This window comes from Triturus cristatus, chromosome 7 (genome assembly GCF_964204655.1).
Source record: "Triturus cristatus chromosome 7, aTriCri1.1, whole genome shotgun sequence".
NCBI lineage: Eukaryota > Metazoa > Chordata > Amphibia > Caudata > Salamandridae > Triturus > Triturus cristatus.
The window spans coordinates 1,350,621,288-1,350,633,601 of record NC_140590.1 but is presented as its reverse complement, the minus strand read 5'-3'; the positions used below and the strand labels follow the sequence as shown (position 1 = coordinate 1,350,633,601).

The 12,314-nt window shown below is 45.5% G+C and overlaps 1 protein-coding gene across 3 annotated transcripts in view; it reads right to left on the bottom strand.

The window, feature by feature from the left end:
- The window catches only part of NDRG3 (NDRG family member 3), a 589,772-nt gene that overhangs the window by 569,476 nt on the left and 7,982 nt on the right, over positions 1–12,314 (bottom strand). For all 3 annotated transcript variants that reach the window (XM_085619018.1, XM_085619019.1, XM_085619020.1), the window contains exon 2: positions 10,252–10,341. In XM_085619018.1, the coding sequence (XP_085475144.1) occupies positions 10,252–10,308 (57 nt within the window). In that variant the 5' untranslated portion in view covers positions 10,309–10,341. The remainder of the gene's footprint in view (positions 1–10,251; positions 10,342–12,314) is intronic.

Sequence of the window (12,314 nt, the reverse complement as noted above, 5' to 3'; positions counted from 1 at the left end):
TGTCGGAGAGAGTCACCAACCTCCTTCCAGAAGATTTACAGTTCCGGACACTCAAAAAAGATATGTAGGTAGTTAGCCAAAGGTAGCAGGCATCTCAGACACTTAGGAGGGGGACAAACTTGGCTAACTTCGCTGGGGTATAGTAAAGTCTATTGATAAAAAAATGATTCTTTTTTAAACTAACAGGTTTAACATGCTTATATAATACATTCAAGAAGGGCTCAAAATGAGATTCTATTGTGGGGTCAAGGGGGGTTTGGGCCCACACCGACGTTGAAGGGGGTGGGGATCTCCTGATCTTCAGCTTCTAATAAATAATGGTACCATACTGAGATTTCCTTCTTCAATGGGTGGATAGATTGACACAACCTCTCAACCTCCCTGTTTCCTCCAACTTCCCCTTTTTCTGCATCGAACCAGGATACTAATTGTAGGTATTTAAATCTAGAGAATCCAACACCGATCCTAGTTCTTAGATATTCCCAGGGGTGAATCCCATCGGAGTCTGCCAACTCAGACAAGATGTTAATACCGGCCCTCCTCATAGGCACCGCCAGACTGTCTTTAAGGCATCCCAGTGTTCCGGGCGCCTCCCAAATGGGGGCAAGGTCTGAATAGTACCCAATCCCCAATCTGAGTCTAACCTTATACCACAGCTCCAAGGCAGCCCTCACTACCTTCAGGCGAACTTGCTTGAAAAACTTTGGAGCCCCAAACTTCTATAGAAAAGCCTGGCCCCCGCCCCCTCCTTCAGCTCTCACCATCTCCCCTAACAGCCTAACCCAATCTGACTCCGCTGGTTTTACAAGTAGCATCCGAATGCTTTTAAACTGAAAAGCTACTGCATACCATCTAATATCGGGAAGGGCCAGCCCCCCTTTACTAAGTCTGCGTCTTCGTTTCTTCCAGGCCAACCGAACCCCTTTGTCGCCCCCCCCCCCACAAAACCCCCAATCCTACTCTGAACCCTACTAATACCCTTATTTGGAAAGGTAAGAGGTATAGTAGAAAATAGGTAGGTAAGCTTAGGGAGAATGACCATCTTTACCAAATTAATTTTCCCGTAAATGGTTAAGGGAAGATTCCTCCATCGACTAAAAAGGCGATCCATTTCTTTGATGACTATTTAGATTAATCTGAGGAATCTTTTCTAAGGTTTTAACACTATAAATCCCCAAATATCTGAACTCTGTACTAACTGCTCCTGTCCATTGATCCAAATTCCAGTTCATTACCTCTGTTTTTGATTTATTAACTGAGTAACCAGACAGGGAGCCAAATTCTGCCAATAACGCCTTAACCTGGGGAATAACCACCTCTGGCTAACTTGTGTATAGTATTAGGTCTTCGGCATACAGAGCCATCTTACAACTATAATGTTCAGACCTAAAGGGATAGATCGAGTCGTCCAGCCTGATCGCTTGTGCCAATGGTTCTATGTAGATATTGAATAAAAGGCAAAATCGGTCATCCCTGCCTGGTTCCCCTCTGGATAGTAAAACTTGAAGTCAATAAACCATTTAAAAGGATGCGTGCTGAAGCTGCCTGATAACAATTTCGCAGTGTTTGGATAAAAATGGGTCTGAATCCCATTGCCTCCAATAGTCCCCAAAGGTACACCCAGCAGACTGTCAAATGCCTTGGCCACGTCCAAAGCGACTACGGCCAAGGGATCTGTTCTCTGAATGGCCAGGTCGATGTTTCCTATTAACAGTTGCGTCTGCTCCTGGATGCACCTTCCTGCAACAAAACCCTTCTGATCTGTGTGGACCAACTTTGGGACCAATTTCCCCAATCTCCCCGCCAATATGCCCATAAAGATCTTCTAGTCAGCATTTAGCAGGGAGATTGGAGGATAGGAGTCCGCTTTTAGAGGGTCCTTACCTGGTTTCAAGATCAGAACTATTGTTGCCTGCTTCCAGGACTCAGGAGCCCTGCCCTTGGGACAGTAAACTGAGTTAAAGATAGTACCAAATACTGGGGTCAATTCTTTTGCAAGATGTTTATATACTTCACTTGGAAGTGAATCCGAACCCGCATCTTTTTTGTTCTTAGATTTCTTCATTTGCTCGGATATTTCCTCCAAAGTGAATGGGGCATCTAACCTAATCCGGCTCTCCTCTGAAAGAGGACAACGATTTATTACTCAACCATGATTGTATAGAGCTCAAAGATTGTGCCAAATCCTCTTTATAAATGTCTGAAAAATAGAGAGGAGACAAGCTTGCATATCTTCAAAATTACTTGATGTTTCCCCATTGTTATTAATTATCAATTCTCTAATGTTATTCCTGGCATGATCAGGTCTGGCCTTCCAGGCCAACAATGCTCCTGCTTTTTCCCCGTATTCAAAATGTTGCATGTTTCTAGAGTGCCATTGTGCTTTGCAATTTGCATCCAATTTCCCTCTATATTCCTGTCGTACTTCATCTAAGTCCTTCAGGACTTTCGATAAGCGCTCTGAATCGCCATTGCTTAATCAGTTTCTCTCGTTCTCCAATTGACTTATTTTTCCCTCAATACCTTTAAATACCCCAGCCTCCGCTCTATTCTGAAAACAAATACCATGGAGCTTCACCCTTCGATTCGCTTTATATGCATCCCGAATATAATTCATTGAGGTAGAACCCATATTTAAAGAAAAAAAATTATAGGAATTAGAGGAAGACTTCGCAGCCTCTATAACTACCGGATCCAAAAGCTTAACTCTATTTAAGGTCCATCTGGACTGAGGCTGCAACCCTTTTACCTGATATACAAATTGTACTGGGGCATGGTCTGAAAGGTGACTTGGCATAACAGAAATCCTGTCTAGACCGTTCAGGGTTAATCTATAAATACATAGTCGATCCTGGAGGAGGGATTCTTTTTTTTTACTATAGAACGCAAAACCCTGCTGGGCTCCCTTCTTAGCCCTCCAAGTATCAACCAGATCCAGATCTTGTATCATTTAATAAAGCACAACGTATCTTCGGGGCTCCTACATAGGGACTCGAATTAGATCTGTCTTTTGATGGATCTAACAGGACATTAAAATCTCCATCGATAACATAAGGGGGGGATTTCCAGAGTCAGTATTGATTGTAATTTACAAATGTAGGTCGGGTCATTTACATTTGGACCATAATAAGAGGCACACACTAGATCTGTGTTCTCTAGCGTTAATTGGACTACTAACCACCTTCCTGAGGAATCCGATTGTGATTTATTTATGGAGCAGGAAACATCAGGTTTAACCAGAATTGCCACACCCCTACTGTGTGACGTCGGATTTGACACACTATAGCACTTTATCCAAGGGACTTTAGAGAAAATTAGACAGGTCTCAGTATAGCTCAGGTGCGTCTCCTGCAATATGCAAATTTGAGCAGAAGAAAGTTCCAGATATTTAAGGATCAACCTTCGCCTTCTAGGGCACCTCAACCCATTCAGGTTCCAAGAAATAAAGCTGTCCTTCTACCCCCTTGACCTTGCTTTCCTGCCATTTACCTCTGTACAGAGTAGTCTGAATTCTAAAGGTGAGAGGAGGTTGATTTATTTCTTTTTTACCCACTGCAACCCACCCGTGACCCCTCTCCCCCCCCCCCCAAACCCCTAGTTCCCCGACTTCCCATGAGGAACCCTCCCATCCAATAGGCTTAAGCCTATTCGGCTCCTGTCTCCCCCTTAAGAAAAAAGAAAAAATAACTAATCCAGAGTTCTTGCCAGAAACACACTTTTCTAAGTGAAGCGAGCTTTATTCACTATCCCCCCTATTTACTTCACCTCCCGCTCATCCCTAATCTTCTCTATTAGTGCATCCGCTTCCTCGCCGTTTTTTATCTGGTACATATGGTTGTTCCGCATTACACAAAGTAACGCGGGAAACTTCAACTGTGCCTTGTCCCCAATTCTATTGAACTCTTCCAGCCTTCTCCCCAGCTCCCACTGTCTAGTTGCAGTCGTGTGGGCAATATCTGATCTAATCTGAAAGGAGAAGGGGTTAGGGCTGTTGTAAGAAATACAGCCTTCTTTTAAAGCAGAGGACAGGATTTGTTCCTCAACTGAATAAGTAAAAAAATTAACCAATCTCTTTCTGGGTTTTTGTTTGGCGAGGTTCCACCTAAAAGGGTCACGATGCACCCTCTGTATTTCGTGTACAAGATCAACTTCTGGCGCATCTTTTAAGACTGATCCCTTTAATACAGATATCACAAATCCCTTAATGTCGGATCCCTCCAAGGCTTCAGGAACATTTAAAATCCTTAGGTTGTTACGCCGAGAATAATTTTCTAAACGTTCAAGATCCTCTTTCAATTCTTTGCTCTGGACGGATAGTTTGGCTAGTTCAACTTCAGTGGAACGCACAGAATCTTTAATTTTAGGGATTTCCAGCTCAATTGCTTCCGCTCTTACTGTGACCTTGTCTAGTCTTTTGCTTAATACCTCACAGGAGGCTTGGATTGCTGCCTGGTTGGCCTCGGAGATTAAAAATCTGTTAGTCATTTCCGCCTGATTGGTTTCGGACACCGTGAATCTGCAAGCGATTTCCTCTTTCATTGCTAGGAGTATGTCCGCCAAAGTATGCAATGTCGTGTTCGATTTACCTATTGCGTCCGCTTTATCTACACCGTTAGTAATTACATTACCGTCCGCAATATCAGATCGTTCTATACTGAAACCTTTAGGTTGCTCTGTGGTAGGTATTTCAGGACCCTCAGTTGCCAACACCGAATACCTATTTGACAGACTTACAGCTGGGTGCGTCATAGTTGAAGTCATAGTTGAACCTGTATCAGGTGGCATGTCTACCCCCCTCTCATTTGAAAAACTCAAAGTACTAACGGGCTCTAGAATGTTACCCTGGCTCATATTTTTTCAAGTATCATCGGTGGAGGCTGCCTGTGTGGGAGGTGTGGTGGTTGTAGTAGTAGTAGTGGTGGACATACCTTTATAAAACGTTTTAAGCGATGGGGTGATTTTTATTTTGGAAGGGGACCCCTTCTTACCCCTACCCTTCCTCTTAGTAATATCTCCCTTTTTGCCTTTAGACTCGCTCCCCTCGCCTGTGTTATTCTCCCTAGATTTACCTAGTCTACTGAAAACCCTCACTTCAGAGACCGGTGGAGATATACGAGGGGGATATATAGGTTCTTCAATATCGTGTGCTTCCCTTGTGCGTAGGGTATATCCATTTATTTTAGGCACCTGAGTATCTTTTGATTCTGCTGCTGTTATACCCTTAAAACTGCCAGTGCCTTCTAGGCAACCAGGACTGCCAAGACCCAAGGCTATACTTCTTCCCGTCGTCCATGCACTTGCCTGGTGCCTTTATATTTAGAATCCCAGATCCTCCACAATGAGTTGCATCGACAAGCCGACTAAGCACACCAAGCTGAAAAAAAATACACAGGCGAATATGCCTGCTTCTCGCCTGTCTCACTTCTCCCAGTTTTGGAACCCTCTGGGGGAGGCAAAATAGGAGACGTCGACTCTCTACCTGGGGGATTGTGTCCAGAGCGCAAACATCAGTTCCTGGCTCCCTCAGGATCGCAATCGCGAGCGGGCCAACGCTACTACCGGCTGTACCTCCCGCGACCCGGAACAGAGCTGCGTCGCGTCTCCTACGATCTCGAGCCGCCTCCTTCCAACGCCAGAACCGGTAGCAGCTTACACCGCCGACTCCAGAACTGCACTTCCCGCCGCCTTCTCCCGATGACCCCAGGAGATCCTCCGACGAGAGCTCTGTCCAGAAGCATATCCACATATATGTATACACGGGGGGGTGGACTTTAACTAGAACTCATGGTGATACTGGAAAAAGGGAAGAGCTGAGCTGCAGCCGTTTAGCTGGCGGTCGCCATGTTCCTCCCCAGAAGTTGCATTGCTGAGAAAACATGGTCTATGTGCACTTCTCCTGCCACATTCAGTGGGGAACCCCGCTTTCAACTCTTCATAAATGTTGAAGGACCAAGAACTATGGCTGAGGAGAATAGGACAAAGCAACCCTGAAGGGTAAGGCTTGGCTACCCTCATACAAGGACAACACTATTCATAATGCACTGAACTTCAATGTCCCTTTGTCTTCAAAAGGCAGGTCTCAACTCTTTACATATTTTCATTTACTATGCTCATCCAAAATGTTGGATGCTCATCTGTAATGTTTTGTGACTAGCATTTACTTTTCACTTCAGACTAAAAGGCTTCAAAGTAATGAACTGTGGTATGTGCAAAGAATAGGAGTATTACTGAACTAATTTTATTTGGCTACTGAACTGTTTTTACATTTTTTTATGTAGATTAGCTTATTTTTACCAGATAATCACAAATAACACAGACTATACAGTGAACAAGTAAAACTCCAAACATGACAGGGTACAACCCACTGCAAAACTATAAACTCGTTGTTAGAAATGGGATTTCTGGTTGGCTAAGGCTTGCGCCAAAGTCAGGCAGAAACCACCACTCTAGTCAGGGCAAGGAAGTTACACGCCAAAGATAACCCCTGCTCACCCCCTTGGTAGCTTGGCACGAGCAGACAGGCTTATCCCTGAGGCGATGTGTAAAGCGTTTGCGCGCGCACCCAGCAACAACACCCAAGGCCCACCACAAAGGAAACTCCACACAAGGTATTATATAAAAATAACCTTTGTATTATACACAACACATTAGATAAAAACACACACTTTACAATGTGCCAACAGGCACGGGCAGAATTTACAAGGGATTATATATACAGGGGACAGGGCCACATGGACCACTGTCAGGAATTAGCACTCTTTAGAAATAGCATTTAGAACGTAGGAATAATATTTTAGAACATAGCACATACAATCACTGTAGCACTAAAAATAGAACATATAGCACACAACCAGTAACTACTGGTATCAGAACGTACCACCTACGCAACCCTAACCACCTTTGGACAATATTGCGCAGGGAATCAGGACCTCACTAGCACCACCTGTACTAGGGAGAAAACAACCACCTAAGTATCACAATACCAGTAGGGGTAAACGCACTTTACACATGATGCATCACATTCAGAGGTGCAGAACAAGGGAAACACATGATGCATAAAATACATTCAGCGGTGTAAAGCAAAGCACATGACGCATAAACACATTCAGAGGTGCAGGAAAGGAACAATAGCGCAAAACTCACATTCGCCACCACCGGTGGCAGTCCCTAGGCCAACTGGCCTTGTCGGGGCTAGGACGCCCTATGTCCCAGCAAAGTCAGGGCGCGACCGCGCAGGCTGCGCAGACCAGGGCGCACAAAGCACAACCTACACGTAGCAGTTGCCCACTAAGTGCTGGGCAACTGGTGAAATGCTGGGGCACCACTGTGCCTTCCTAAACAAATATGGAAGGGGTTGGAGCCTCGTGGCTCTAAATGCACAAAATGCCCCCTAGAGCCTTCGGGGCTCTGCGCAACTCTGTGGGGCAAGGTGGGAGTGGCCCGCTGCCATCTGGGGCCACTCAGTCACAAAAGAAATGCCCCCGTATGGATGGAGCCTCCCGGGGCTCGCAAAAATACTCGTGGTCCCCCTGAGCCTCGCAGGCTCTGATCAATAATGTGGCCCTTCGTTGGAGCGGCCCGCTGCCTTCCGGGGCCGCTCTAGCCACCAAAGAAACGCCCCCGTATGTTGGAGTCCCCTCTGGGACTCAGAATCAAGAATGCCCCCGAGTCCCCCTCTGGGACTCAACACGGACTTGCCCCCACACGTTGCAGCTGCCCGATCGGCGGCGCAGCTGGGAAGACGTTGTTAGCAACGGAGAGGTGCCCCGAGAGGCACCAACACTGCGGGGTATTCAGCCTCTTCTCACTCCCTGGGGGTGCACCGGCCGCTTTCCCTGGGGCCCCGTGGGTGGGGGCAGGCACAGGCAACGTGCGAAGGCTCTCTCCCCCTCCCCGGGCCCCTCCTCACCTGGTCGGCGGCTTCTTTCGGCAGGGCAGCAGCGTCTCGCTGCCTCGCTCCCCCTGGAGCCGGGACTTCCTGCCTCCGCCCTGCGTGCTGATGACGCGGCGGTAGGAGTCCCGGTTGCCAGGCAACCCTCCGGCGGCAATGAGGAACTTCTCGTGTTCCCTTTACTGAAGCGCGGGGTGGGCTCCCGCCTTCAGGTACAAAAATACGACAGTGGCTACTCGTCTCGGGGCACACACAGCGGGGTAGGCACCCGCGAGGGAGGCGATACGGGGTGGGCACCCGTATATGAAACAATAAAATAAGCGGGGTAGGCACCCGCCACCGAGTGCCACAATACGGGGTGGGCACCCGCCTTAAATCCCACCAAAGCGGGGGAATCCCTACGTCGGGGTTCCCTCCTGGATTATCGTAGCGCCGCGCTACGCGCTCCAATGAAGGCGCCTTTCAGGGAAAGCGCTTCTTGATGCTGGGTGCCAAATAAAGCGCTCCTAGCGCTATAAGTCCAGTAAAAGCGCTGCCAGGCGCTTAGGGATACAATTAAAGCGCTCCCAGCGCTTAGAGGAGGATAAAAACAAAAGTCCAGCAAAGTTCTCCCCTGCATACAGCAAGGCAGGGGTGGGGGGGGCAAGGCTGGACCCAGAGCCAGCTCACTGGGCCTCCAGGCAGGGAGGTAGTCCAAGTGGCGGTCCTCTGGTCCAGCAGCAGCAGCAGCAGCAGCAGCCCCCCTCAGGCAGGATCCTGGCAGAGAACAGATTCTGTGGGGACACAGCCCCATTTTTATACAGGCAAACCCTTTGTTCTGGGTTCAGGGTGAGGGGGAAAACCCGTCGCAGCTGGTTGGGGAGCACCCTTGATGTGCTCAGCCCCTCACTCTATTCACTGGAAGGGCTAGGGTCGTCAGTCGCACCACAGGGGGCGGGGCCAGCATTGTGTTTGGAAAACCCTGTCCTATTCAGGACCCAGGTGTACTCCTCCCACCCATCTAGCTGCTGACCTCCCCATTCACCACTGGGTGACTCATCCTGACTCTGGGGAATCCCTAGCCCGTCACATGACACGACCAGCCAATCACGCGACAGACACACTGCACACAGAAGTGCCCACTTCTAGAAGTGGCACTTCCACACTAGGTACATGCACGCCGCACACATCATCGCGCAGCATTCACTCCCACGAGTCCGCACATACCAAACTCGGGCCTGCACACCCCACGCATCAGGAACTACTAGGGACACATACATTCCCCATGCATTCCTATGGGAGGGCAGGCCTATCTCACCACATGCACTCAGAGCACGCACGCACTTTACCCTGGGACACAGGGAAAGTGCGCAGAGACCAAACAATCACCACACCAAGTCACCAATAAAAAGCCAAAAAGTCCAGGGGTGAACCTGCCAGAAGGGCCAAGTCCAACACTCGTCAACAGTAGACTTTCACATAGGAAAACCACTTCAAAGTATTCACAAAGCAATACCTAAAGAGGACTGAATGCACGGACTGAGAAAGTGAAGAAACTATTGTACTAACAGTTTTGCTTTATAGATTTTTTTTTAATTAATGCTGTGCCTAATATCTGGAAGATTGCCCCATACCACATCTCAAAGGAGTCAGTCGATGTCAAATATCTGGAAAATCTTTCCAGAAAGAGGAACGAATGCCTCGACTTGACTGAACAGCTAGCATAAGAAACAGGTCACCTCAGGGGAAGTGAAATTGTCACGTCACTTTTCCAATCTAAATTATTTTTTAACAACATCAGTTGTGCGATCATGCAGACACTGCAGCAGTAAACCTACGCCTACACTTTTTATGCTTTCCTACATCACAATACTTTACATGACAAAAGGAAACAGAAAATAAATTGGGGTTAACAAAAGATTCAGGTCACCCAGCGCATAATGTTCCAGTTAATTCCCTAGCTTTTATAAATCACTGTTTTCAAGTGTGTTGCCCCACTTAACCTTAACAAGGACCACAATACAGACAGACAATGTACGTATCTGTAAGGAAAAAGCCAGAACGGTAAGTGGATTTGATGGAGTAGAGTTTGATCAGGTTTAGAATGTTACTAGCAAACTATCATTTGAAGGAATGTTTGGGACTGACCATCACAGAATCTTTTATACTTGTAGCATGTGATGGTACAAATACTATGTGAATTTCAAATACTATAATGCTGTTTTCACTGACTAGGTTTAATGCCAAAAAGCTGAACATAACATTTAGAAAAGAAAGCTCCAACTCCCCCTTGTATTTCTTGTATCACTTCAAGTCAGTAACACTGGCCACCCATACGCTAATATTCAGTCACTTAGTTAATGCTTTCCAATGGGCTGTACCTTATCTGTGAGAAGAGGTTTAATCTCAGTTAACTGAACATCATGTAGTTCCTCCATGTTGAAGTGTAGTTTCCTCAGTTCAGGAATTCACTGGAAAAGAAGAAAAACAAAATCAGTACTCTCTGATACACTGTTTACAAAACAAAGTAATACAGTAAACCATTGAAGATAAAAAGAGCTCATCATTTGCCGGAACTCAAATCAGTATTAGAACTCAAACACTTAATCTTGAACATAGATCTTTATGAATGTGTGTTTTCAAACTGAACGTTTTTTTGTTTTTTTTGCGGGAGTGCCCATTTAGCTACATTTTCAATATAGGTAAGAGGGCAATGGCCAACACCCATTTATTGCTTAGCATTTCTTTTTAGTCGGACATCCCTACAACCATAACTGCACTCTAATCAGAACTTAAGATTCCAGGTAATCTATGAAGAGAGTTATTATACATCCAGGTTTGGTTGAATCTAAACTGAAACCAATAAGCTGTGGGAAGATTATAAAGATTGTAATTGCTATTAAGGGAGCACACAAAATTAAGCAGTGCAAGAAAGGAGAATCAAACAAAACCTAAACATCGATCAGAGAAACCTTTTAAACAGGTTTAGCATCAGTTCCTCAAATTGCAAACCAGGTTAGATATGCATCTTATTCACTGGTACATTAAATAATTCAATACCCAAGACAAATATAAAGAAACTAATAGGAGTAATCTTATGCCCCTACTGCCTCCATTGTCCAAAACTGATAATTCAACAAAATCTCTACTTCATTGAGCTTTTGTAGCTTGAATATGCCGACTGAAACAAACATAACCTGGTTAATCAGCTTTATTTGGTCTCCTCTCATTTCTACTTTAAAAGACTTGTGATGTGCTGAATGTCACATACTGTATTAAAAATAGTTCCACGTAATGCATGGGTGAGTACTCAACTATTCACCACCATGAGAGGGTTCAGGAAGTAGTTTCTCAGTAGTCTACAATGTTTCACCGCCTCTAATATATTGATGAAGATATGTGCTTCATTTTTGGTAACAGTTATATCAGATTTGAACGCTGAAAACTTTTACCAGCAAGTAAGTAGTACTACTATGGAGAAAAGTTTGTTCCTTCCTATGACAATCCTTTGAGTTTATTAGAAGGCACAAGGCTGGTCAAAATACACAGCCAAATAAATGGAACAGATTGCTCTATGGTTGTGTTGAATGGATGAAGCCTGAATACTATGGACATATACAGAACTAGGTCACCTTTCTGCATAGCATTTTCACAAACGCTGTAAGAACGCTTGTTTCCCCCCCCCCCCCCAATTAAAAATGTTTAGATCCAAAATGATAGTTCATACTCATTTCATAAACCAACAGCAGTTAATGCTTTATTGCAGGCTAAGGGCTTCATCCTCCCCATCAGATATTTTATATTGTTAAATTGGAAGGTGGAGAAGTTCCACTGATATAGAAGCTTTTGAAACTTACGATCTAAAGGCACAAAAATCACATTAAAAATGGGTATGATAGGTGTGCAAATACTTATTGGCAGAAGTCTTGACTCACATGAAAAAATTCAAAGCATTAAATAAGATTAGATTTATAACCGTGACAGTCAACTTGTATCAGTGTCTCCTCTCAGTTTCCAGCTACAATCCATTCAGATGTGCAGCGGATGGCTGATTGTGGAGCTGTGAGAGCTCTATGGTGCTCACCCACGGATTAAGATGAGTGGGAGCTTGTTACTCCATACTCATCAACAAGTAACATGTCCCTTCTAGCGATAGCTTTCATCTTGCTGCAGGAAGCCCAGTGCAGGGTAGTGTGGAGTGTAGCATAAATAGCTAGCATGCCTTTGTATGACAGACACTGCAGCTGTACTGGTGTCTGTTTCTCCTGAAAAACTCTAGCCCTGTGCCATCGATGGAGACTCTTTGAGGTTGGTATCTTTATCTTCCATCTGTGATGGTAAAAGGGTTACTATTTTCCCTCCCAACGTAGTCTTCTTCCCTGGAGATTTTTCTGCCATATGGCTTTTAGGGAAGGTTATGTCTGGGAACAATAGGGCTATGATT